The sequence below is a fragment of the Cryptococcus neoformans genome, chromosome 14 (genome assembly GCF_000149385.1).
Source record: "Cryptococcus neoformans var. neoformans B-3501A chromosome 14, whole genome shotgun sequence".
In the NCBI taxonomy this organism is placed as follows: Eukaryota; Fungi; Basidiomycota; class Tremellomycetes; order Tremellales; family Cryptococcaceae; genus Cryptococcus; species Cryptococcus deneoformans.
The window spans coordinates 648,374-672,801 of NC_009190.1; the positions used below are offsets into that span (position 1 = coordinate 648,374).

The 24,428-nt window shown below is 47.1% G+C and overlaps 7 protein-coding genes across 7 annotated transcripts; 3 read left to right on the top strand and 4 right to left on the bottom strand.

Moving 5' to 3' along the window:
• Positions 1-356: 356 nt before the first annotated feature.
• CNBN2090 (hypothetical protein) lies at positions 357-1,089 on the bottom strand (the record flags this gene model as incomplete). Its single annotated transcript, XM_766717.1, has 2 exons — positions 357-875; positions 970-1,089. 2 exons carry the CDS (start codon positions 1,087-1,089, stop codon positions 357-359), a joined length of 639 nt encoding a protein of 212 aa, XP_771810.1.
• A 5,351-nt stretch (positions 1,090-6,440) lies between these two features.
• CNBN2100 (hypothetical protein) lies at positions 6,441-8,605 on the bottom strand (the record flags this gene model as incomplete). The annotated part of the gene is made up of 9 exons (XM_766718.1): positions 6,441-6,556; positions 6,613-6,824; positions 6,894-7,107; positions 7,183-7,336; positions 7,414-7,681; positions 7,743-7,962; positions 8,016-8,109; positions 8,162-8,276; positions 8,328-8,605. 9 exons carry the CDS (start codon positions 8,603-8,605, stop codon positions 6,441-6,443), a joined length of 1,671 nt encoding a protein of 556 aa, XP_771811.1.
• Positions 8,606-8,944: 339 nt separating this feature from the next.
• CNBN2110 (hypothetical protein) lies at positions 8,945-11,537 on the top strand (the record flags this gene model as incomplete). Its single annotated transcript, XM_766719.1, has 9 exons — positions 8,945-9,056; positions 9,114-9,509; positions 9,566-10,080; positions 10,146-10,182; positions 10,244-10,364; positions 10,436-10,858; positions 10,923-11,027; positions 11,091-11,425; positions 11,473-11,537. 9 exons carry the CDS (start codon positions 8,945-8,947, stop codon positions 11,535-11,537), a joined length of 2,109 nt encoding a protein of 702 aa, XP_771812.1.
• Positions 11,538-11,863: 326 nt separating this feature from the next.
• Positions 11,864-13,121, bottom strand: CNBN2120 (hypothetical protein; the record flags this gene model as incomplete). The annotated part of the gene is made up of 6 exons (XM_766720.1): positions 11,864-11,970; positions 12,034-12,187; positions 12,261-12,386; positions 12,443-12,515; positions 12,574-12,740; positions 12,804-13,121. The coding sequence occupies 6 exons, from the start codon at positions 13,119-13,121 to the stop codon at positions 11,864-11,866; spliced, it is 945 nt and encodes a 314-aa protein (XP_771813.1).
• A 499-nt stretch (positions 13,122-13,620) lies between these two features.
• CNBN2130 (hypothetical protein) lies at positions 13,621-16,095 on the top strand (the record flags this gene model as incomplete). The annotated part of the gene is made up of 16 exons (XM_766721.1): positions 13,621-13,816; positions 13,884-13,951; positions 14,013-14,086; positions 14,133-14,186; positions 14,241-14,310; positions 14,355-14,425; positions 14,488-14,553; positions 14,614-14,681; positions 14,737-14,996; positions 15,067-15,113; positions 15,174-15,183; positions 15,247-15,386; positions 15,452-15,556; positions 15,616-15,768; positions 15,844-15,893; positions 15,950-16,095. 16 exons carry the CDS (start codon positions 13,621-13,623, stop codon positions 16,093-16,095), a joined length of 1,578 nt encoding a protein of 525 aa, XP_771814.1.
• A 566-nt stretch (positions 16,096-16,661) lies between these two features.
• On the bottom strand, positions 16,662-18,963 carry CNBN2140 (hypothetical protein; the record flags this gene model as incomplete). The annotated part of the gene is made up of 10 exons (XM_766722.1): positions 16,662-16,681; positions 16,753-17,202; positions 17,268-17,306; positions 17,357-17,710; positions 17,767-17,795; positions 17,852-18,108; positions 18,173-18,252; positions 18,312-18,334; positions 18,389-18,671; positions 18,744-18,963. The coding sequence occupies 10 exons, from the start codon at positions 18,961-18,963 to the stop codon at positions 16,662-16,664; spliced, it is 1,755 nt and encodes a 584-aa protein (XP_771815.1).
• A 302-nt stretch (positions 18,964-19,265) lies between these two features.
• CNBN2150 (hypothetical protein) lies at positions 19,266-23,658 on the top strand (the record flags this gene model as incomplete). Its single annotated transcript, XM_766723.1, has 26 exons — positions 19,266-20,179; positions 20,237-20,462; positions 20,519-20,606; positions 20,665-20,816; positions 20,875-20,931; positions 20,987-21,146; positions 21,206-21,233; positions 21,290-21,368; positions 21,427-21,533; position 21,591; positions 21,650-21,687; positions 21,748-21,849; positions 21,913-21,940; positions 21,991-22,134; positions 22,194-22,268; positions 22,317-22,378; positions 22,440-22,493; positions 22,550-22,687; positions 22,740-22,783; positions 22,841-22,854; positions 22,917-22,925; positions 22,982-22,998; positions 23,051-23,279; positions 23,327-23,344; positions 23,402-23,528; positions 23,582-23,658. The coding sequence occupies 26 exons, from the start codon at positions 19,266-19,268 to the stop codon at positions 23,656-23,658; spliced, it is 2,988 nt and encodes a 995-aa protein (XP_771816.1).
• Between the last annotated feature and the right edge of the window lie 770 nt (positions 23,659-24,428).

Here is a 24,428-nt window from a genome sequence, read left to right on the forward strand (position 1 = left end):
AGTCCGAAGTTAAGCCTCGAGCCCTGCCAGCCCTAAGAGCCCACCAGTTCTCTCCAAGCCTTGTCCCTCCAAGCTAGCCCCACCAGTTCAGTGAAGGTCTATTGTCCGGACCTTACATGGAGGGCAGCTTTGGTGCAGTGAGTAACCAAGGCATCGACACCGTCCAATAGCCAGCGGCTGACATCCACGTTGCTGAGAGGGTCCTCAAAGTCGCGAAGAATACCTTGGTAACTAATAACGAGGTGAAAGAATGCATCGAACGCTGCAGGAGTGGTGTCCAAACAATGGAGCTGCATGAATTTGTGGTGGAGTTTGTGCTCCCAGCCGCAGGCGAGAATGTGAGACTTCAGGGAGACTTACCATGCATCCCAGGTCTCCGCGTGTTTGCCATGGAGTTCAAGCCATGTGGTGAAATGGCTGCCCGATTGGGAGATCGAAGTATTCGCCACAGAAATCTTCCACGCCTGTTCAGCTGATCCGGGGCTCCAATGTAGGAGAGTGTCACGGAAATAGGTCTCCAAGGCGAGGAGGTGTCGCTGGAGAGCGAACGGGTCGGCGGGGGAGTGAGTCCCAAGTCTCGGCAGAGAGATCTTGTCCAGGCGGGACCCGTGTGTGGAGGGGGGGACATGACGGTCATGGCTGGTGGTGGCTTGATCGGCTAGTGCTTGGGTGGAACGGAGGAGTCCAGCGACAATAGACTTGAGCTCATCGATCTCAGGAACGGCCGTGCCGGAAAAGGCAGAGGCGGGGCCCAGGGTCTTTCGGTAGATTGCACCCGTGGTGTCATGTACAGGGGTGGTGTCAGATGTAGAGTTGTCTAGAGAGAGCTTGAGCACGCAGTGTCGATTGCCAGAGATGTCTAAGTTGCATGAAAACTATTCTACAATCCTTTTTCTTTATTTGTTTCAATACCACAAGTGTTCTAGCTTATGTAATTTGATCTTCCCTTTTTCCCATGCCTCCACCAACAATTCCCATGCCTCCACCAGCAATCCCATGCCTCCACCAGCATTTCCCATGCCTCCACCAGCAATTCCCATGCCTCCACCAGCAATTCCCATGCCTCCAGATCCAGGTTGGATCAATCATTCTGACACCATGGCCTGGTGATCGTTCGTTCTTTTGCCCCTATTCTCTCCTTTTCAATTTTACGTTCCTTTGCCTTTTCTCTTAATTCTTTCTTTTAGCCTTTGATTGGGTCGAGTCTTCCCCTGGCTCTCATCTGGATGGGGGAGAGTGTAAGTGCAGAGCCCTTACCACCACTTGTTCTCACCATATGGTAGGATTTATTCCTATGCATTGGTCGATGTTGGTAAGTGAGATTTGATGCCGAAACGCGTCTTTCGGACTACGCCAAAACGCGGCATCGAGCTCTGTCTGGCCTCTGCCCTATGCATGATATTTTATTCCCATGCATAGGACTGGCAACTGCTTCCGAAACGTGGCAGTGGACTTCGCCGGATCTCTGCCCCTTTTTCCATGGACTTCTGTTTGTTTCTTCATACATTCATATATATATATATATTGGCACATAGTTATAGTTCTTCTTTTACTCAGCAAACTTAATGCATATTCCAGTGCTAAGTTTGCATCCATTCAGACAACTATAACTATTTTACACCTCTACGAACGCTCTCCTCGAACGCTTTTCTCGAACCTCATTTCCTCTCGAATGCTCAACGAACCCGGTCCGAACACAGTGAGGCACCCACAGTGCCTACATCTATGTACAAACACTCCAGGAGACCGTGGCAAATAATGGGCTCTCTTCTGATGGATGCTTACCTGGGCAGGGCATCAATATAATCTCTATGTACTGTTCTGCCCAGTCAGCACTTCATCAGGAGGAGCAAGCATGAAAAACACCCACCAAACACTCCAGGAGACCACAGCAAATAATGGGTTCTCTTCTGATGGATGGGGAAGAAGAGAAACCTCCAGAAGAATCTGCGGTCTTATATCGCCAGGTGTTTGGGATGGCATGGGAAAAAAACAAGCATGGGAAAATCTCGACATGCACGGCCGAGGCCATGTGGGTACCTACCAATGTCATCCAATGCATAGGAATAATTCCTACCATGGATGAGAACAATTGGTGGTGAGGGCTCGGCCCTTACAAAGATGTTGCAGTGTCATTGAAGTTATCTGAGCTGTGTACTATCTCCCCATCATTTCAAAAGAGCCTCAACAAGAGAACACATATTCACCAGCCCAAGCATAAAGTTGCATTTGTCAATGCCAGTGAAGTTGAGAGTGATGGTGATGCGACTACCGACGACAAGTGGGAATGGCAAGTAGAAGAGGGGGAAGAGGAGCAGGAGGTGAGCTCAGGTGCTGCTTTGGCTTGGGTTGATGAGGCATTCACACCTGCTGGCCAGGACGAGCTGTATGAGTACTTTGTTCATGAAGCAACAATTGAAGACCTACTTGAAGAGGAAATTGAGACCACAAGCCAACCATTGGTCCAGATAGTCGAGCCTTCACTGCCCCCAGGTGTCCTCATTCATGCTAAGCCTCTCATCCAGCATGCATGGGTGTAAGTGCAGAGCACTATACTCATTTATTCTCTATGCATGCAGTCTTTGTGCATGCATCTTCCTATGCATATTGCATATGCAGGAATTTATGCATTGCATTTACATGCAGGAATTTATGCAGTGCATTTACATGCATGCATTCCCATGTATAAGCTGTATGAATATTCAGCTATATTTGTTGTGTATGTATTCATCCAGATGATGTAACATTCCATGTGTATAATGTTACATTTGAAATACTTAGTAAGGATGTGGCATTTGATGTGTGTAACTTTACTTTCTGACACACAGTTGGTACTTAGTAAAATAGTAGTCGCATATTGTTGTAGTTCTTCAATACTCAATCCACATGTATTACAACCAGTGCATGTTTTGCTAGTCAACTACACACTATACTACAACGACACTCAGTGAGACACCCAGTGTCTACAATGCGCCAAGATTGCCAATGACAAGGAGGAGTACTTGGCAGTAGAAACTTGCCAGATGATAGCTAAGATCGAAGGGAGGCCCGTTGTGGCGATGCTAGATGATGGGAGCGAGATTAACATTATGCCTTTGGAGTTGTGGAATAAGTTAAACAAGGAAAAGTTGCTATCATTATGTACAGATGTTATCTTTAATGTCTTCGGCATTCATGGCAGTGGAGAAGCCATGTTAGGACAGACTCAAGTCGCTGTTGAGTTCAGCGGAGTCACAACGCATCACAACTTCGTTCTGGGTTGCATGGGGAGTTTCCAAGGTGATTTTAGGTATGCCTTACATCTGGAAAACCGAGTCGATATCTAAAATTGGAGTGGTGAGCATCATGTAGTGAGGCAGAATACTTGTACAGAAGAGACTCACCAGTATATGCACCTTCCAGGAGGCCCCAAGAAGACTTTCTATGACCCATCTGTTGAAGTGGAGGGTATCTGCCCTATGCATCCCTATTGGCGATAGCCCGGCGTGCCTGTCTTTCTCTTTTGTTCTTCATACCTTTCTATTCTCTTTTTGTTCTTCGGCATTATTGCCATATTCCTTATTGTTCTTCGGCACGATGCATGCTCAGAGCTCTTGTACTGCCTAATATATATATCAAGATCCCTGCATCATACATCATGCACTATCACTTCTTTTCTTGATCATACAATCGGATTTGCTCTCCTTTACCATCTGCCCAGTGGAAGGTTGTTGTCCAACAAGAGTTGCTGTGCAATCTGCGCATGTGAATTTGGCCAGGATCAGTGAGGACGCTGAAGCTTTTGAGTTGGGGGAAGGAGTTGGTGATTGGAATGAACCAGATGATGAAACAGAGGAGGATAACGAGTTGTTGCAGGCTGCTGAGGCATTGTGTAGCAATGTAGACATGGATGAAGAAGGAGGAGAATGGTGATCATTATGAGAGTCAAGAAGTAGAGAATAGATCTGGGGAGAGAGTGCCGTGAGTTGTGAGGGCGAGAAATGACATCAACAGGATCTGGTAATTGTTACAGAAAGGAGCAAGTCACCGGGCCTAGCCATTTCATGATGTGGAGGCAATTCAGAGAATCATAGAGACGAGAAAAACGAAGCCAAATCTGTGTAACCTTAAGATGAGCCACAGAAGACCTTAAAAACCGTTTGAGGGTCTGTGAATGTCTGCAGGGGCCACCGAAAGTGACCTCAGCCAGACACGCCATTGGCTGAATTGTGTGAATATTAAAATAGAAGGTTTCCAATGCCTGAAAATTCTGAGCAATAATTTATCAGGCCCTGGGCCACCTTTGGGGACCTGGGAATGCACCTTTGAATTGACCTTCTAAAGTACTCTCGATGCCTCCCAAACTCAGCTCCAAGCCTGGTCAACCAGTTTTCATATCATCCCCAAGGACTTATTCCACCTTCAAATGCATACATAAGCTGCCATCAATTCTGCTCAGAAGAGCTATCCATCGTAAAAGGCCATATATAATACTACAAGGTCCATATGCATGACCTTCTACCTTGATGATAATTATATGTACATGTAGCCCCAAGCCAGTACTATCCAGCAGTGGTACTCTATGCATTGGATTCTACTCCATGCAAGAGTAATAAAACACAGCATCTAATTGACGATTAGTGAAACTAATCCCTTAATGAGCACGCTTCTTAGCCATAATATATTTATGGAACCATTTGTACATTTTTTAGAGGCATACTTACAACTATACAGGGGTGGACTTGGTAGAAATACACCCCAAACCAGTGATCGAAGCCCATACTACTGTAGCAGTGCCACTGTCCTCATAGAGTGTCAGGGGGCTATCTCTTCTGGCGATAGCCTTCAACAGGTTAGGGACAACAAATGATCCGAGGGCCTTTTAAATAGGCAGCCAGATCAATGCCGGAAGATGATAGCTTTAAGTAGACGAAGAATACTTGGAGAAGACAACAATAGTGGATCGACAAGTATCTAAAACTATGGAAAAACTACTGTCTTATATACCTTTACACCTCAAGCTCTGCTGACTCATCTTTCCCACACCAGCCAGCTCTACATCCTTTTGCGTTGCCGAAACCCGGTGGCGAGGAAGGTGTCGGAGGGTTGTCGATCTCTCTATCTCTGTATATCTCTCGGGGGAAGGCCGCGGCCGAAAATGAAGGGGTATGCTCGGACGCGGACTGAAGTGGATGAGGAAGGGTTACCGTCATAATCGTGCTGACATGAGGAAGAGGTCGGGTGGCGACAGCCACGTGACATAGAGGCTGGAAAACATTTGATGCTACTTTAGTTTTGTGTCCTCGGTCATTTGTCTACAGTTGTTCTTCTCAGAGCATTAGAGCATTAGATTCAGTCATTGGGATTGCTGAGCTCGAGAGTTTGAGAAGATTAAGCTGCTTGGGGCTATTGTCACAGGCGTCACGTCAGTCAGCATAGCTGCCCGGCGCTCAACTCGGATGATGTAGAACTCGACGATTGAAGGTGAAAGATTCATGCCTAGCAGAGCCGGACAGAAGAATTACCAGGCTGATGGAACAGAAGCTGGACTTAGAGGAAGGAATAGCCAGGGCCTGAAGGAGCAGGAGCTGGACTAAGGGCTGACTGAAGCGACTTAAAAGGAAGAATGCTCGGAGGCAAGGTAGTGAGAAAGGACAACAGTATTGATTTTCTAAGGACTATGAAAACTACGAAAAGCTATCTTTCTTCTTCTTATATACCTTTCCTTCCTTCTGCTTACGTACTCTCTGAATAAAGATGTTGCTAACTCATGGGGGGACGAGGCTGTCGGACCGGAAGGGATGAACACTGACCAAGTGTCGGGGAAGAAGAGGATGCTGACCAGGCAAAAAGAAAGAAGAGGCAAGCCGAAGATATTTTGTTGACTTTGCAAGAGTCGGTCGGTAAATCGCAGTCGTCTGAGGTGGAGGTCATTTATAGTTACGCCGGGGACAAGGTGGAATGTCAGGCTGTCATCTGGTTGCAGACACTGGAGAGTGAGACTTTTGCATAATATCATAACAGCTATGCATTTTATCTACTCTAAAGGCTATGCCTTTTATATCTTTCTCACCAGCTCTATGAGCTGACTCATCTTTCTCACACTTTCCCTGTATCCTCTGCTCGGACCTCTATCCTCCCTAACGCCTCCTTGCACGGTCCTACTCTTCCTCTCTCCTTCTTCCCTCCATCTCTTTCCTCTCGGCACCCCAAACTACTTTCCTTTCTTCCTCTCGTTCTCCTCCTTCTCTTCCTCCTACTCTCGTTCCTCTGTATCCTTACAAATTCCTTGTGAGGTCCAAAGTACTACTCTATTCCTTTGGTATGTCGATGGAATTTTGTATACATAGCTATGGTAAAAGATTTATCCTCCCTCACCAATGCCCAATTTGTATGAATACTCAATTCAGTGCAAAAATTACATTCTCACTCAAAATCATTTCATGCTGAGCCAGTGAATCCTACTCTAGAGCTTTTTGCACTTGCTGCAGCATGGCTAGAACTTTCTCCTCCTCCAATCGTCGTCCTACCAGCTGAAATCCAATAGGTGCACCTCGCCATTCTTCTGGGTCAGAATCTTCATCAAATGCCATGATGTCAGTCAAGGGAGGAAAAAAGTCTGTTACCACTCACATAAGGCTTGTACCACTTTATCCAAGTCACTCCTTGGAGTGAACCCTTTCAATGGCAAGTCGATGCTTGGATCTTGGAACAGGCCACTCGGAAATGAACCTGTAGACAGTTGGAAAAGAGGTTGAAAGTCGGCATAGGTGTGTTCAAACACTCCCCATTTGGAACTGGGTAGATCTGCTCCATGAGGTCGAGCAAGGAATGGGGCTGCAGGACTAGGCAAGTCGTTCATGACAGGGTCAACCATAGAAATATATATCCTTCCAGGATGATGGTAGACTTACATGATTAAACCATCAATGATCTCTCCACAGCCTGACCAACAGGCACTATCTTGCCAGTGATCCAAAAATTGCCTGGCGCATAGATCACGTTCATGTTGGTTTCTCCATGTCTGACTGACAGTTGGGGGTACAAAATCGGATTCTGGGGTCATGCGGAGTAGTTGGGCTACTTCAGGGATCATAGGTTCCCCTGAGGCAGCAACTCGATGGCGAACTATATGTTCCAGATTGTCAGCAAATATTCACATGACAAGATAACTCTCTGACTGGCGTGAAATACAGAACCAACCTTCTTCCCCACCGTCAGCAGTCCAGAAATCTAGCATCAAACGACCGGCATTTTTGGCGAGCGGACCTTGCCACTCTACTACTTGGTGCCCAGCTTTTCGTAGTCTTTCAATAACATGTTTGAGAGCTCGTTGGATTGGAGGATGCGGTGTGACCTTCAAGCGCAATTCAGCATCTGATAAATCTCTCTTCGGGGCGAATGCTTCTTTATTGGTCAATCAATCCCACTTACGAATTCGTCGCCGTTAATATAAGCAAAACAACAAGGTCTCTCGGCCAGCGCATCACTTGGTTTCTTCCACTCGAGTGGGATTACATCCGGGTCGTTGTTCCATGGCTTTGAGGCCATGTAGACAGACATGAGCAATTCGAGGTCAGAAGGTGACTGACCCATGGGCCCCAGGACGCATCGAACGGCCTCTTGGCCGAGGAATGTGTCCGCCAAGCCGCGATACGATACTCGCCCGGGAGAAGGTCGCAGACCGTACAGGTTAGTCGACCTAAATTACCTTTAAGCTGTACTATACAGTAATAAGACAAGGAAGCGAGCTATAGCCTTACGCTGAAGGTAGCCGGATGCTTCCACCGATATCTGTTCCCCAGCCTACTGGACTTCCACGAAAAGCGAGAAGAGCTGCCTCACCGCCGCTGCTGCCTCCGGGGGTAAGAGATCTGTTCCAGGGATTGAGCGATCGTCCAAATAAATGGTTAACGGTTTCGCCCATCATAAGTGTATGACCGAGATTGGTTTTCACAAATGGGATTGCTCCTGCAGCTCGTACTGAAGTGAGAGGTATTAGATAGAGGTGCCCAGTTCACAAAAGGCCCGCTTACATGATGCAATCATGACACAATCTTTCTTAGCTTTACTCCCCACCCAAGCAGAGTAGCCCATGGTTGTGTCGAGACCTTCTACGTCGCAAGAATCCTTGGCGGTGCTGTAAGCGTTCTCCTGAGCTAGCATATCCGCAGGCACTCACTTTACATGAGATTGGAAGGCCGTGCAATGGACCGATCGTCTTTCCCTCTCGAGCGAGGTATTCGTCAAGGTAATCTGCCTGAGAAAACGCGGTCTCAAAATTCACCTCGGTAATGCTGCACCATCATGAGCCAATCTCGACCAGACTGAGCAAGCGGCGCACTTACGGATTCAGCAACTGGTGGGCAATAGTGGTTCGATGGGCAAAAGCTTCAGTCACTTCCCTCGACGTCCATTGGCGGCTGGCGATTTTGCTCAAGATTTCCGAAACTCCGGCTCCTGTTATCCCGATTTCCCTTTCTGAGAGACAACCTAGAGTTTCAGGTACATTTTGGACATTGAGGACATCGCTTGGTGGTAGTTGATCTGAAGGGATGAGCCATTTGGGTGGCAGTTTTGATTCCCTTTCCCTGCGTTTTGTCGAGACGGCTTCTTCCCATAACATGTTTGGTAGGTAACTGGGAACATGACTGGCTTCTTGTGGGGACGTGAGCTTATAATGGATCGATGGATCAGAAAATTGCTGAGGAACCCGGCCCTTATCAGCAGGTCGACAGACTCATCCGGTCACTCACCCGTCGCCTAAATTATTACGTAAATAATTGAGGGATTGACAGGACATCGTCGATCGGCCCGATGTCATGCACGAGGTTATTCGGGTTGAGACCCTCAATGATTCGGGCGATAACAGATTGGACAGATAAAGGTCGTAAGACTTGCATCCGGGTGATGTTTTGCGGTTATCCTTCTCTTTTAACGCCCTTCCAACGCCTGTTTCCACAAGATGAGCCCATCTACCTCCGCGACTGGCTTGACATCCCTCCATCGAGGTACAAACTCCAAAGATGCAAATGCAATCCGCCGCACCCAACGAGCTCCTACTAGCTGTATGCAGTGTGAGTGTCCTGCTGCCATGTCTCGCACGAGGGTCAGCCCTGACATTTGATCTTTAGGTACCAAACGCAAGATACGGTGTTCAAGGACAGTACCATGTACCCAATGTGTGGGACGAGCAGAAGGGCATCGCTGTCGCAGAGAACTTGTTTTAGTCAAGGGGAAAGAGCTGCGGGGAGGGCAAGACGAGGTAAAAGAAGATAGCCCTATATCGGTGGAGCAATTACTAGCGGAAAATCGTGAGCTCCGTCGGCAGTTGGCGGAACAGAAGTATCGACAGTCTGGCGACACATTGGCAAGTACAGGGTATGATCGGTCTATAGCTCGGACATTTGTCTCCAGTCATGAAGTCGAAGGTGAATCGGGGGACACCATAAATGATCTAGAGAAGATGGCGGCAGTGATGCTGTTGCTGGAAATAGGGAGAAGCCGGGAAGGGAATGCCGATACATTTGGTGAGTAGATTGCATTAATGCTTTCCCCATAATTGATATCCACCTAACGCCTTTAGAATTTGCCAAGCTACAACAGTCTCAGCCTTGGTCTTTCCCTCGTCTGTTTGTCACTCCGTCACTCCCTACTCTTCCGTCAACCTTCCTTAGCACTCGCCTTGTCACTTTCGCGGTCGAAGCTCTCGGCTTCCTTCATGGGACTATACATGGCCCGTCTTTCCTTCAAAAACACAGGAGGTTTATAGAAGAAAAGGATAGTCAAGGGATTTTATTTATGGGTACAGCATGGTTGAGTTTCTATTTCAGCCAACTAACACTAGCGCTTCATCATCTGCCCCCCTTAACGACTGACGCTTGGGGCATCTGTGGTAAGCGCTCTCTCATTCCTGTCCCATCATGCACCGTACTCGAGCTCTGCCATGCTTATTATGACTCCTACAGACCCCAAATCACTGGCACAACTTTGGTTCAATACATCACTTCAACTGTTATGGTCCTCCGATTTCATGGTATCCCCGGATATTATGTCCCTCCATACAATCTGCGCCCTGTCATGCGTGTTCTACGCCTATGGGTGAGTTCAACTCTCGACAAAGTTCTCTAAAAACCAGAGAGTCGAGACTTATCCTCACCTCACAGTCCCCCGGTTTTTGGAAGCATTTTAACCGCCGCTGGTGTACGTCTTGCCCAGACATTGCAGATTAATCAAATCCACGATGAAACCTTGTGTAAATCAGCTGAAAAAATGGACCCTTGCCGCATACATGGTGTAACTACCACTCATATTGCTGGAGGTCCGGATATGCTTGATAGAGAGATTCGGAGAAGATTATGGTGGTTCCTTTTGTATCGCGATTGGTGAGTGTTGCAGATTGTTTGGATGGCCCGTGTTTCTCTGCCTGGACTATCCTGGCTGAAGCATCTCTCAGGCTTTCATTACCTGCCGGATTCCCTTATATTGTAGCAGCGGAATCGCTACAATCTCCTGATCCACTCAACCTATCAGATCACCATCTCGTATCCCACGGTCCAGTCGTGGTGCCCCCCGTTTGTTTACCAACAACAGCTTCTTTTCATCTGGCCAGAACGCGCATCGCACGATTAACGCATCAGTTCTTCATTGCCTACCGTTCACTTGAGAGGCACGACCCGAAACGGTATGACGTGGTTCGAAGCACCGATGCTAGTTTTGCAAGTCTTTTTGAGGATATGCCTTTCTTCAATCCTGGCGGTGACGGGCAAAATTCATCTTCCCCTGAAGTTGCTTCTTGGTTACCGTTTGCACGTCATTTGGTATTAAGCTTGGTTGCGCATAAGAGACTTCTCCTCTTCAGGGATCATTTTGCCATGGCGTGAGTGTGTGATTGTTCTTCAGCATAATGTCGCGATGTCGAGCTGAGACACCCATTCCTACAGATTTAGCAACTCGACCTACTGTGAGGCGAGGGATATGTGTGTGGCCAGAGCTTTAGAGATCCTCGATATCCGGCGAGCCTATCCCCAACCTTCTTACCTCATCCCGTAAGTTGATCGCTTTTTTTAAACTCCCAATATACTTGGCTGACTATTTTCCCTTCTATGAAGGGAGATGTCATCCCACTGGGCCGCAGCAGCCAATGTACTAGCTTTAGACTTAGTTTACACACCGTCTTCCAGACAATGGAGCCCAGAGAACAGGGCACTTCGCATCGCCGATGTGGGGGAGCTACTTTCAGTCCTCAAGGTAAACGAGTCATGCGATAGCCATACGTCAAAGATTGTCACTCAGGTAGAGACATTGTTCGCCCTTGACCAATGTTTGAGAGAAGGGAGTTATGATGAAAATGCATCGGCTTTACTTGTCAGCCAGTCGGTGATTTTGCCTCCTGAGGAGGAGCAGGAAATATTCCCCCAGTTCTTGGCTGATGATATCTCGTTTGGTGAGTGTAGTCTTGATTCACAAAGGACAATACTAAAGTTGCCCCAGCAAACATATTTAACGAGTTGAGACATGACTTGGAGAATGAAGCCGAAACTAACGGTCTATGGTGATGTACATGATGCAAGTATACATGCGAGTTGTATTGTAACATGAAATCAATTATCAGATACCACCTTCAAAAGCAAGTTGATCCCTAGTACGGTTTGACACCTGCGAGCTTAAGCCTAGCATAACACTTCAGTCTCGACTGTCTGTGACGAATTGTCCCCGTGCATGGGTCACTCACAATTTGTCGGTCTGCTCGGGTTCGTTGAATGGTTCATAGTGCGTATATGGACATTGCTTACCATCGCGCAACACAATGGACGTCTTCGGAGAAAGGAATGTACACGGCCAGTGAGTCTATTCCAAGAGACTGAGTGAGCATGAGAGGGATTTATAGAACCTGAAGAGAACATACAGTCATCTTCCGTTCTTTGAAGAGCTGCTGCTTGATGTTCAGTTGCTCAGGAATACAGGTAGTCGCAGGAGCGTAACAAGTGTCTGAAAAGGAAGATTTTACTCAGCGGAACCCATAATGAGTCAGCTTGAAAAAAGGCCACTCACAAACAGCACATCTGTCCACTTCGCCGAGCGGTGGTACGTTATAATGAGCAGTACGAGAGTCCCACAGGACTAAGTCTCCAGGCTCCATCTCAGGTTTGATCCATTCGCATCCGTTTTCGTAGAACCATTCGAGGATGGACTCAGTAAAACCGAACTGCAAAGGAAGTTGGCAAAGAGTAGGCACATAGTATAAGGAACCCCATAGGTTGAAAAAGATGATCACCCACAAAGTCAGACTCTTGAATGTCTTTGGGGAGTCGGAAACCGTCCGTACCATTCCAGACTTTGGTGAAATACTCGTCATTAAGCTTGTGGCTGTTCTTCAAAACCCTCAAGCCGCCATCCTTGGGTCCCTGTCCAGATAGCATTAGCAGACATGTCCTTGTAAAATAGGATATAACTCAAGTACGTTGTAGTTGAGGTTGACGAGGCCTTGAACGCAGACGCAACCCCTCTTCTCTGGATCCTGGTCAACGTGCCACCTGCGAAGTTATTTAGTTCAAAATTGCTAAGAGACGACGAAAGGAATTGCTGACTGACCAAGCAGGTTGATTTGGGTCTTGCATATTACCCGGCAAAGAGAGATTGGCGCCATCAAAGCTAACCAAGAGCTCATCCGTTCCCCAAAGCTTGGCAAATGCGTCCAGAACACCTTGTTCTTGTCGAACTTCCCAGACGAATGCTTCATGACCTATGGAATGATGAAACTAGAGCGGAGTTGAAAACTTTTATTAGCCATCGACAAGAGCAAGTCGTTGAGTCAAACTCACCATACCACCCTTCCTTACAACAGGGACCTTCTCGGGTATCCAAGTTGATCTATTCTTCTGGTCAAAGCCCATTCCCCATTTCTCAATCCAGTCAAAGAAACTCTGTCGGTATCCCAAAGCCTTCTCCTTGGGTACCGCTCCTTTGAGGACGACGAAGCCATCTCGAGCGAGATCGTCTCTCCAGTCTCCAAAGTGCTGGTTGAGATTGATGGTGAGCGGAACCGCAGCCGCAGACTGACTGTCGGACTTCAGATTTAGAGATCCGACATTGTCACCTTGAAGCTTAAGAGTTGGCTGGGTCTGAGTGATGGAAGTCATGTTTAGTGCGCTCTGTGTGGTAGAGGGGCTTATCAACAATGGCGAGAGATTATGAAGGAATTGTTCATATATACGTTCTTGACGACGGCTGACCTAACGGAGCGGTTTTCCTGAAGGCCATGTGATCGACCGGGGGATTGCGTTGCTCCGAAATGGAATATGAGATGGAAGATAAGGAGGAAAGCGAGAGAATAGATTTTGGTCATGCTGAGGACGAGATAAGCCAGCCGGACGAGCTGGCGGGTGAGTTGTGAGCCATCGGGAATCAGTACGTCGGGAATTAGTCACATGTAGTATGTGCCTGAAATGGTCCTCAACTTCCGAGTGAGTTGCCGGGCGTGTTATCAAGTTATAATTTGTCTCGTGATAACGCTGGAACATAAATAGTGTCCAATCATGCACAATATATTACTATAGAATCAAAACCCCCACCTCGTTTTTTCTTCTGGTTCTGTAGCCGTAGAATCAGCCGATACATACCAATCAACTATTAGCTGCCATGGCTCCAGGTCACAGCGTATCAAGCAAGTTCGTTTTCGCTGAATACCAGAACAATGCCCATCCACAATGGTGGAAAGATCCTGGGATGAGACGAGGCAACCTTGTCATACTGCTTTACATGGTAGCTCAAGCGACGGGTGGCTATGACAAAAGTCTCATCAACAACTTACAAAGTATTCCTACCTGGGAAGCCGGTGAGTATCAGGCAGTAGAATTATGACTATCACCCGGCATGCTGATACTACACGACGTTGACCGAAGTCGTGGGTCATCCTACTGGATCCGCATTGGGTGTCGTCACCGCTATGCTGTCCATCGGTGTCATAGTTGTAAGTGTTTTCTACCTGATTTTGGTGGCCAACGTCAACGCTCACACTGGCTTCTTCGCAGGGTTCACCGTTTTTTGGTTGGTTAAGTGATTGGAGAGGCCGGAAAATTACTATGTTCATCGGTTCCTGTATCATGTACGCTGATATATAAGTTTCAAAATGACCGCTCATGTGGGTTCAGGCTGGTCGGTGCTATTCTACAAGCTGCAGCGACTAATAGAGACTTTTTCATTGGGTATGTCCGCTCCTGTTATGGGTAACAACGCTCGCTGACTGACTGTTAAATTAGTGGTCGATTCTTGATTGGTTTCGGTGTCGCTGGGACCTTATGTTCAGGCCCGCTTTTAGCCTCTGAAATTGTAAGTGGGCTTTAAGATAAGGAGTGGCTCATATCTCTTTTCAGGCACACCCTCGTCAGCGTAGTGTCGTCGCGTCATTTTATAACACGTTCTGGTACGTCGGCAGTATTATCTGGTGAGTAAGACAGTTTCCATTCTTTTACCGTGTCCATGCGCTAAGCCTACCGTGGTTATCAGCGCTTGGTTATCTTTTGGAACTGCCTACCTTTCCAATGACTGGGCATGGAGGATCCCCTGCATTGGGTGAGTGTGTTATGTAACTCAGCAGCGGCTGCATGGTCGTTAACCATTTATGATTCCCAGACAAGCTGTGCCCGCACTCATCCTTGTCTGTATCGGAATGTGGCTTCCAGAAAGCCCCCGCTACCTAAGTAGGGCTTACATTCCGCCAGATATGCGGGGTTCAATGCTAATGTCGCATTATAGTGAAAAAGAATCGTACAGATGAAGCTCTGGCAATTTTGGCTCGTTACCACGCCAACGGTGACGAATCTGATCCTTTGGTACAATTCGAATTGCAAGAAATCAAACAAACGCTCGATGCTGAGGCGATGTACGAGACTAAAGGATGGATCAAACCTTGGCTCGACCTCGTTTCGACCGGTTCGAACCGGTACAGGATGTTTATCATTACCATTATGGTTATCGGTATTGACTGGTGTGGAACATCAATAACCTCCTACTATGTAAGAAACAGCTTTTTAGCCCTTGGCCACAATGCTTATTATAATGCCGGAACTGCATCGTTGATGGCAGCTATCCACTATTCTGTCTTCTGTAGGTATCACATCTGCAACCCAACAGTGAGTACCTAACCTCTGCGATGACCTATCGGTATCTCATGAACTCACTTTTTTTCCTAGAACTGGGATTGTACGTATAAGCTGCCTATGAACACCGTTTTTTGGGTCTAGAGGCTAACTTGAATTGTGGTAGAACGGCGGTCTTCAAGTCTTCAACTGGCTTACTTCGGTCGCCGGTGCCATGCTCGTTGAACGCCTTGGTCGTCGGGCCCTTTGGCTGACCAGCTTTGGAGGAATGCTTGCAGTTAATGTACCATTCGGAGCTTGCAGCGCGTATGTCCATCTTAAGATATCTTATTGCTTCATAAACGCGGAACTGATATGTGTCCCCTTTCTAGGTTATACGCTAAGCGCGGCGATTTAGCTGCTGGTCGAGCTGTAGTTGCCTTGGTATTTCTCTATAACGGGTTCTACAACATTGGCTGTAATCCCTTACCATACGCGTCAGTATACTATTGTAGAGCAATTGCATTCTCGCTGAAACCCGCTAACGGTCATTTAGTTATGCTGTCGAGATCTTGCCATACAACATCCGTGCAAAGGGGTTGGCATTTGAGGTTGCTTTTGACGCTTCTCAAGGTGTTTTGGGGCAATGGACAAATCCCATCGCTATGGATGCTCTGGGATGGAAATTCTATTTCGTCTATACCGCATTGTAAGTATTTAAAAACCATACACGTAAATAGATTATGGGCTGATCATCTCGGTATCTCGGTCATCCTGCCTATAGTCTCGTGCTCATCGTGCTCGCTGTCTACTTTACATTCCCCGAAACAAAAGGTAGGTGAAAGGCTAATGCAATTTATTTTCGGTCATGCCGACGCTGACTGTCTCAGGCCTCACTCTTGAGGAGATTAAGGAAGTTTTTGGAGATCGAGACTCAGTGAATCCCGCCGTACCAGACGACTATGACCCTGCCGAGGCAAAGAGCGACGATGCCAAAGTCGACATCAAGGATGTACCTGTAACAGTTACTAGATAAAGGTCTATTTTATAGGTAGAGGTCAACACAAATTGATGCTCCACATTCTCTTCTCTTATTTTCATGATCTGGGTACTGGTAGACTGATTGTTGTGGCTTTTTTGTAGAAAGCATGTTCTGGTATTCGCTGATTGCTGTCTTTCTCATGAGTTTTATGCTATAACATATAGTGCTATATGTTGCGACACTCTCGAGGTATGCACAATAGTTCTGCCACTTGAAGCGCATAAGAATGAGATAAATCAGCCTTTCAAAACTTCACTCACATTATCTGATTGATTGGTGAAAGCTTAAATAGGAAACCAAAGTTAATCAATCACCGGTCCCTGATGACAAATGGCAGGCGACTTGCCTTCTGGACAATAGATCGGCCCTAAAAAGGCATAGAAATAAACTCATGACTTGAGGTTGGCGTGATCTTGGCATGCATTGCTCAATGACAGGTTTGCATAGAACAATCTAACGATCTACAATGGTATGACTGCCTACTTTTCGTAGCAGGATTGCCGTCAAAATGTAAAAAAGGCCGTATGATCCAATATCAGTCGTCCGAATTATTATCTATATTACATGGCGGGGAGCACAACTGCGGATTTTCCCGTCAGTGACTATCACTTTTGGTCGCCATTCGACGCGAGGACAATAATAGCAACTTACAGTCTGAAGCCTTGAATGCCCACCATTGGTCATATTTGGCAGACTTGTCCTTATCTTCCTTGAGGCCCATCAAACCCCAACGTCCCTGTAAGCTCATCCCAACATACCCTATACCTCCATTCTTGCCTGCGAAATCCTCAGCCTCCACCCAGATAATCAGCTCCTCAGGTTCAGGAGTATTCTGCTCCTTATCTGTTTCTTCCTCACCGTCTCCATCCTCTGCGTCATCACGGTTGGTCTGGATAGGGAGCGATTTCTTAAATGTCGGCTGTAAGGGGGATTTGATGGTGACAATTCGGTAACATTTGGAGATATAAGCAGGAGCACCGGCCTCAGCTGGCTGAGGAGGCAACACTGCGATGATGATACGGTTGGAGAACTCGATGTTTTGAATGAGGTGAATGTCATCAATTGAGAAGGGCTGGATAAGTGAATGGACAGCGTTGATAGCTGTTCGTCAAGAAGGTTTTGGGATCAGCAGATGTCCTTTGATGAAATAGGTACAGATCACTTACCATCTTCCTTGGTAGGCGGGTCAAGGCGCTTGTCAAGGACTGTGATACATTAGCTTTGATCGACCGACGGACCGCAATCTGCGACGTACTTTCATCAACAGTCCAGCCGCCTGCTTCGTCAGAGTCTCCAGTTTCAGCTTCGTCAGGATTTTCAGGCTTAGTCTTCTCTTCAGAGGCTTGAAACTCCGTAGAGAGTGATCCCCATTGGCTTTCCTTCTCAGGGCCACCGGGTTCAGGTCCACTATGAGAACCTCCCCAAACAGCCCAGCTGGCTCTATTCCAACGAGTCCCTCGGACCAGAATGTTCTCCAATTCCCGGGCTCGGATGAGCTTTGCTGGACCGGATCGAGCAATAGCAGCAGCTTTCTTGAATGCTGAATGCAAGGCAGGTTCAGGGAAGACATTGTGGTGAGCCAAGAATGAGATGAAAGCAGCGGTCATGGCTGATGAGAAACACCTTTGTCAATTATTCCAGCCATCGAACAATGACGATACTCACTAGCAAGCTTAAGAGCCGGTTCAAACTCCCTAGAAATATGAATCAATCGTCTATATTACTACATTCCGAGTATCATACGACTCACCATGCTGTTTCAACTTCCTTCCTTGCAAAAGTCAAAAATTGACGGACGCTGTTTTCAGGCTCTCTAAGCAAGACACAAGTTTCCTCCAGTCTAGGCGGCCTGTTACCGTACTGCCCGTATCGTTGAGAAGGGAGAAGCACTGGCGCGAGACCAGTCTCATATCGCCTCCGCCTGCTGGCATATATTGTCGCGTTGGGTCCGCTCCCAGGCCAGTGGCGTCCAATGTAAGAGGTTCGGATACCAAACAGGTCTCGGATCTAGTGTCAAGGAAGCAATCAGCAAGATGACTACAATGAATTTATGGATGCTTGACGAGCGTACAATGTCAAAGAGGCGCTTGTTGTATTTGTACTGCAATTCGGCATCGCGGGATCTAATGAAATCGGCTGTAGCGTGAATAACTGTACGTCCAATTGTCAGACTCTAATGTGATCGTGAATGATAGCGAAATATGACGTACGGCGGGAGAACGGGGGAGACGAACTATGGAAGGAGGATATTAGTTAGGAAAGAATAATGCGACGAAAAACAGCTCACATTTCAAACCGGGTGCTGGAGGTACCGGCGGGTTCATGCCAGCCCGACAAAGGGTCTCCAATTTTCCAACAGTCTTCCTCCTTCAAACGTGATTCAGAGGCCTTTTTCATCTTTGACCTCGTAGTTTGAGTGGCATTAGGATTCTCCTTTTTTCGATCATTGGCGGCACGACGTTTCATTTTCTTGTGTCTCTCACGCTCTTCAAAAGTATGGTTAAGGCCGGTGTATGGGCGCTCCATCTCCACGAGAGGAAGACCTTGGTGGTCGTGAGGAGTAGCAAAGTCTGCACACGAGGACCATGCACAGGCCTGACGTGAGCAAGATGATACGAATTCTCATAAACCGCTAGACTCACTCTTGCCATCCTCTTCCCGATTCGCGGAAAATGGAGGAATCCAAGCGCCTTTGACTTCTGACTCCGAGAAAGGAATCAAAGAAGCGCCAGACGGAAGTTTGGGAAATGGGGGGAAAATTAGCTCGGGAGGACCTTCATCTTCGAGGCTGTCCTCATCATCAGATGATGGCCTGCCGTCGGCGACGGTCTCGGGAAGAGGGGGAATTTCGTCTAGGGACATGCTGGAAGCGTTGAAAGAGGTGTAGCTACAATTACTATTCTCGTGAGGGCACGTACCATTTGCGCTGGCGGTTGGCGCTGGTTGACCAACCCACGACGCACAATGGACATTGTTCAACGGAACCAAATGCAGTCACGTGACTTTTGGACGTGACTGTTTTTTAGTTCACAGAGGATTATGGGCTGTTCCTTCAGGGTCTCCGCAGAAAGGCGACAAACATTCGCCCCCACTTTCCTACACTGGCACTTCTTGCACAACAACTCACACTTCATTCATCCATACATACATCCACCACATCGCCCATGCCTAACATATCACGCAAACCTCCTCCGAGTTTCTACCCTCCCTCTCACTCGCCCTCGCCTTCTCTCTATGCCCCCATACAATCAACCCCTGCACCCTCTTATGACCACCACGTCAACAACAATACCTTGAATCCATTCTCCGACGCACGTGAAGTCGGTGCATATGCTCAACTCCAAGGAGAAGAGCCAATAAATAGCGCACCTTTATACCAGCCTCCGTATGCTCCCCAACTACTCGTCGCTCAACCAACTCCTGTTTCTGCTCGCCTTCCGTTTTTTGAAGCTGCGCTTGCCCGCGCGCGCGGCATTCAAACACCCAACTTACCAGAAGCCCCGACTCCAACTTACGCCCAACCTTTACCTTCCTATCTTCCACCTCCCGACCCCAATCACCCTGATCTATCTGTTGGTTTGACTCAAGCCAATACAATTCGCTACGCAATCGATCCAAGGTCTCATTTGAGGGAAGAATCTCGCTCTCCTTCGCCGTTCATGGATGACAGCTTCGTTTATAATGACGCTACTCATCTTCATAACGTTGAACCGGACGTCGAAAATGCTTTGCTCGGAAGTGGAATGGGTTATGAACCCGAGAAACGGGTCGAATCTTCGATGGGCTTCAACGACTATGATGGCGATCTCTCAGTCCCCCAGTCATTTGGCGGCCGACCCCCTTCATGGGAGCAGGGCGGTATATTGGATGAAAAAGCGGAAATGTCGACTACTAAGCATTTTGGGCCTGCGCCTGCAGGTCGAGTCGGTCGGCGAGCGCACAACGCTGCGGGGTACCGGAGGATCAAACAATCAGCCACCCTCGATGAGAATGGTTTCTTTGCCATCGAGATGAACATCCCCACTCGACTGGCACAATTTCTACCTATCAAGGGAGTAGAAGAGCAAAAGACTACAAGGTGGGGCAGCGACTTTTGCAGGCTTGAGACCCTGTGTATTCGCTGACTCAGACGTAGGTATACTGCGATTACCACCGACCCAGATGATGTCCCAGCAGCAGGCTTCCGTCTTCGGCAGAACATAACCTCTCCACCCCGACAGACTGAACTCTTCATCGTGATCACAATGTACAATGAAAACGCCGAGCTCTTTTGCCGAACACTTTATGGAGTCATGAAAAATATTGCCCACCTATGTGGGCGTAAGAACTCGAGGGTCTGGGGCAAGGATGGTTGGCAAAAGGTGAATGATCTCATGTCTACGCGTAGGTGTTTCAATATTGATGTCAAGGTATTCAGGTCGTCGTTTGCATTGTTGCGGACGGTCGTAAGGCAGTCAACCCCCGCGTCCTCGATTGTTTAGCTGCACTCGGAGTATACCAAGAAGGTCAGGGTATATTCATCAGTCAAATTCATTGCTGACATTCCGATACTTTGACAAACAGGTGCAATGACGAACACAGTAAAGGATCGACCGGTCACAGCGCATGTTTTCGAATACACGACCAGTTTTGCTCTTGATGGTGATTTACACTTCAAATATCCAGACAAAGGCATTGTTCCATGCCAGATTATCTTTTGCATGAAAGAGAAAAATGTGAGCTGGGAGCCTCATCATGTATGCGTCGTGTATTCGTAGCTGATTACTTCTTTAGGCCAAAAAGATCAACTCCCATCGATGGTTCTTTAACGCCTTCGCGCCCTTGCTATCAGTACGTATCATTCATCTGTTCGACCCAACGAATGTGTCACTGACCATGTATGTAGCCAAATGTCTGCATTCTTCTTGATGTGGGAACGCAACCAGCTCCGAAATCCATCTATCATCTTTGGAAAGCATTTGATGTCAACTCTAATGTTGGTGGTGCCTGTGGAGAAATTGCAACCTTCAAGGGCAAAACTTGGAGAAGTTTATTGAACCCCCTTGGTAAGTGAACAACCGCCACATTATCTACATGATCAGCTAAACGCTAGTTTGTTGCGTAGTCGCCGCTCAAGCCTTTGAATACAAGATGTGAGTACAACTTGCAGATTCATTTGCGTCGAATCTGACGCTGATAATGGCCATAGGTCCAACATCCTCGACAAACCTTTGGAGAGTCTTTTCGGATACTGTACTGTTTTGCCTGGTGCTTTCTCCGCCTACAGGGTGAGTTGCAACAGCTGAGAATATCTTGTTCCGGGGACTCACAAACGGTGATATACAGTGGATTGCTTTGCAAAACAATGGGGATGGGAGAACGGGACCGTTGGCGAGTTATTTTGCTGGTGAACAGCTCAATACTGGAAAGGCAGACACATTCACTGGTAATATGTGAGTCCAAAATTGTAGAACTGGGAGCATTTTACTGACTGCCTTGTTCTTCATCAGGGTATGTTTTATAGCTGCATTTGATGCTTTTTGATTAATCTTCTAATTGGTTGCTATAGTACTTGGCAGAAGATAGGATCTTGTGTTTCGAAATCGTGTAAGCATCACTTCACGGTGATGATACATGTCATTATTGCTGATCCAGCACGTCGTATAGGGCCAAACCCAAGGCAAACTGGGTGCTTAAATTCGTCAAGGCTGCTGTTGGAGAAACGGATTGCCCTGATACCATCCCAGAGTTCATTGCTCAAAGAAGAAGGTGAGTAGTTCTCTTTATCGAAAGAAAATAAAAAATGTGTGTCTGACATTCTTCGTTTTCTAGATGGCTTAACGGTTCCTTCTTTGCAGCTGTGAGTGCCACACGGGTTTAGTTTAGAGTTTTACGCTTACATATCTTCAGGTCTACGCGTTAATGCACACGAACCAAATTTGGCGATCTGACCATTCGTTTGCGAGAAAGTCAGCCCTGATGTTGGAATCAGTGTACAACTTTCTGAACTTGATATTTTCTTGGTTCGCTTTGGCAAACTTTTACATTTTCTTTGTGAGTGAACAGCAACTGTTGCATGTCTATACAGATAGCCTAACAAAGGGAAAAAATAGGCCATCCTTACCAGCGCGTTAGAAGGCAGCGCTTTCAATATCCCTCATATCGATGTGCTCAATACCATTGCACGAGTACGCCGTTTTTTCAACCGTATAAGACACTAGCTCATTCGATGTTAGTATGGTTATCTCGGTGCTTTGATTGGTTGTTTCATCTTCGCAATGGGAAACAGGCCACAAGGGTATGTGTTCATTTCTGGGGACAAGAGAGACGGCCAGCCGACGCTTTTCATCTTTCTTCAGTTCGCCTTGGAAGTACAAAGCAGCAATCTACTTTTTTGCCCTTTTGACTACCTAGTGAGTCGTCACAAGTGATGCTGAGGCGTGGATACTAAAAGTTTTATGTAACACAGTATGCTGGTCGCAGCTGTGCTTTGTATGGTACAGGCGATCAAAAATATAAACAGCCCAATTTTTGCCAAGATGGTGGTATCACTCATAGCAACCTATGGTATTTATGTGATTTCCAGTTTCTTGGCCCTTGACCCTTGGTAAGCTGGTCCCCTTACTTGTCAAAGCTTTTCTGTGATTGACAATATATAGGCACATCTTTACTTGCTTCATCCAATATATGCTCTTCTCACCTAGTAAGTTTGGTGAACCTTTTATGAGATGGTTACTGATCTAAGAATTTCCTTCTGAAGCGTATATCAATGTTGTGAGTCTTTTCTTCTGCTCAGTTAGATATGCGTTACCATGTATTAATAATCTACTCTACAGCTCAATGTTGTGAGTATTGGTGTTTTTACTCTGAAAATGAACTGTCGACTAACCTAACCACCCAGTATGCGTATTCCAACCTGTAAGTCAAGGTACAACTCCTATTTTTAGCAGTTACTGACTGCACCACGTAGTCACGACTTGTCATGGGGTACAAAAGGCTCTGATGCCACCCAAGCGTCAGATTTGGGTGCTGTTTCCGGCGTGGGAAAGCATGTCGAAGTGGAACTTGTAACTGCTCAGCAAGACATTGATATTGCCTACCAGGATGCTTTGGACAATATCAGATTAAAAGGATCAAAAGTTGAAGCGGAATCTGGGCCCAAAAAGGAGCAATCTGAACAAGCCCAGAAGGATACTTATGTGAGTGATTTGCTATCATCTTGTGAGCAGCGGCTAAAGTGTTGCAGGCCAACTTTCGTACCAATGTAAGCAGGGCCACCATTTTAATACAAAAAAACAGGGATGACGCTAAATCATCATAGTTACTTTTGCTGTGGTCGCTGTCAAACGCCCTTCTCGCCAGTGCTATCCTTACGGGCAACACGTCTGGAGCGTTTGATGACGGTTCCGACAGTTCAAAAGCCACAATATACATGCTTGTGATTTTGAGTAAGTGATCTTGTTGTATTGGAAACAGGTAATGGTTGACACCAGAGTCATAGTCTTTGTTGCGGGAATGTCCATCTTCCGCTTCATTTGCTCAACAGCGTACCTTGTTATCAGTTTGTTCACGGGTTAAAAGTGTTCAAAAGCCATAAAGTGAAGGAATGTTTTAGAAATGTTCTTGTGTTGTTGGGGTGATATACCGAAGAAAGGTAGTTTTGAATTCCAATTCACGGACATTATAGCTAGCGCCATAGTGTGCAATTTAATAGTGTATGACATGTATCCTATCGTTGATCATGACGAGGTATGAGACCAGAGTTTTGAGAGACGTTGAGCGTTGACAAGGGGCAATTGTATGTACGGCTTTGGGCCATGGTTACGAGTTATTAACTAGGGGATATCCAAACAATCGAAAAAAAAAGCGGAGGTACATTCTCAACGGGAAGATGTACCCCCAAACCCAGTCGCTCGCCTCATCTCTCCCATTCCCCCTGCTGCCCCTGTTCTTGCTCCTCGACCCCACGGCTCATCATCATCATCATCATCATCATCTACCCTCCTAAACCTCATCCCTCGCGCCCAATCATCCTCCCGTCCGGCAAACAATCCTCTCCCCTGGAACGCCCGATACCGATACCCATCCCCCCTCTCCCTTGCGTGGTTGTTGTTGTTGTTACGATTATTAGCGAACCAAGCACCGAGCCCGCCTACGGCGAGACCGGTCCAGAAACCGGGGTTCCACCATGTGTTTTGAGCTGGTGCTTGAGTTTGCGGTGGTGGAGCGGTACGACGTTGGGCGAGCGGGGGGTTTTTGGTATAAGGGGGAGGTGGAGGGGGAGGGGGAGCTTGACCGCCTCCGAACCCTGGTCCCGGTCCCCATCCACCCCACCAACCGCCGCCGCC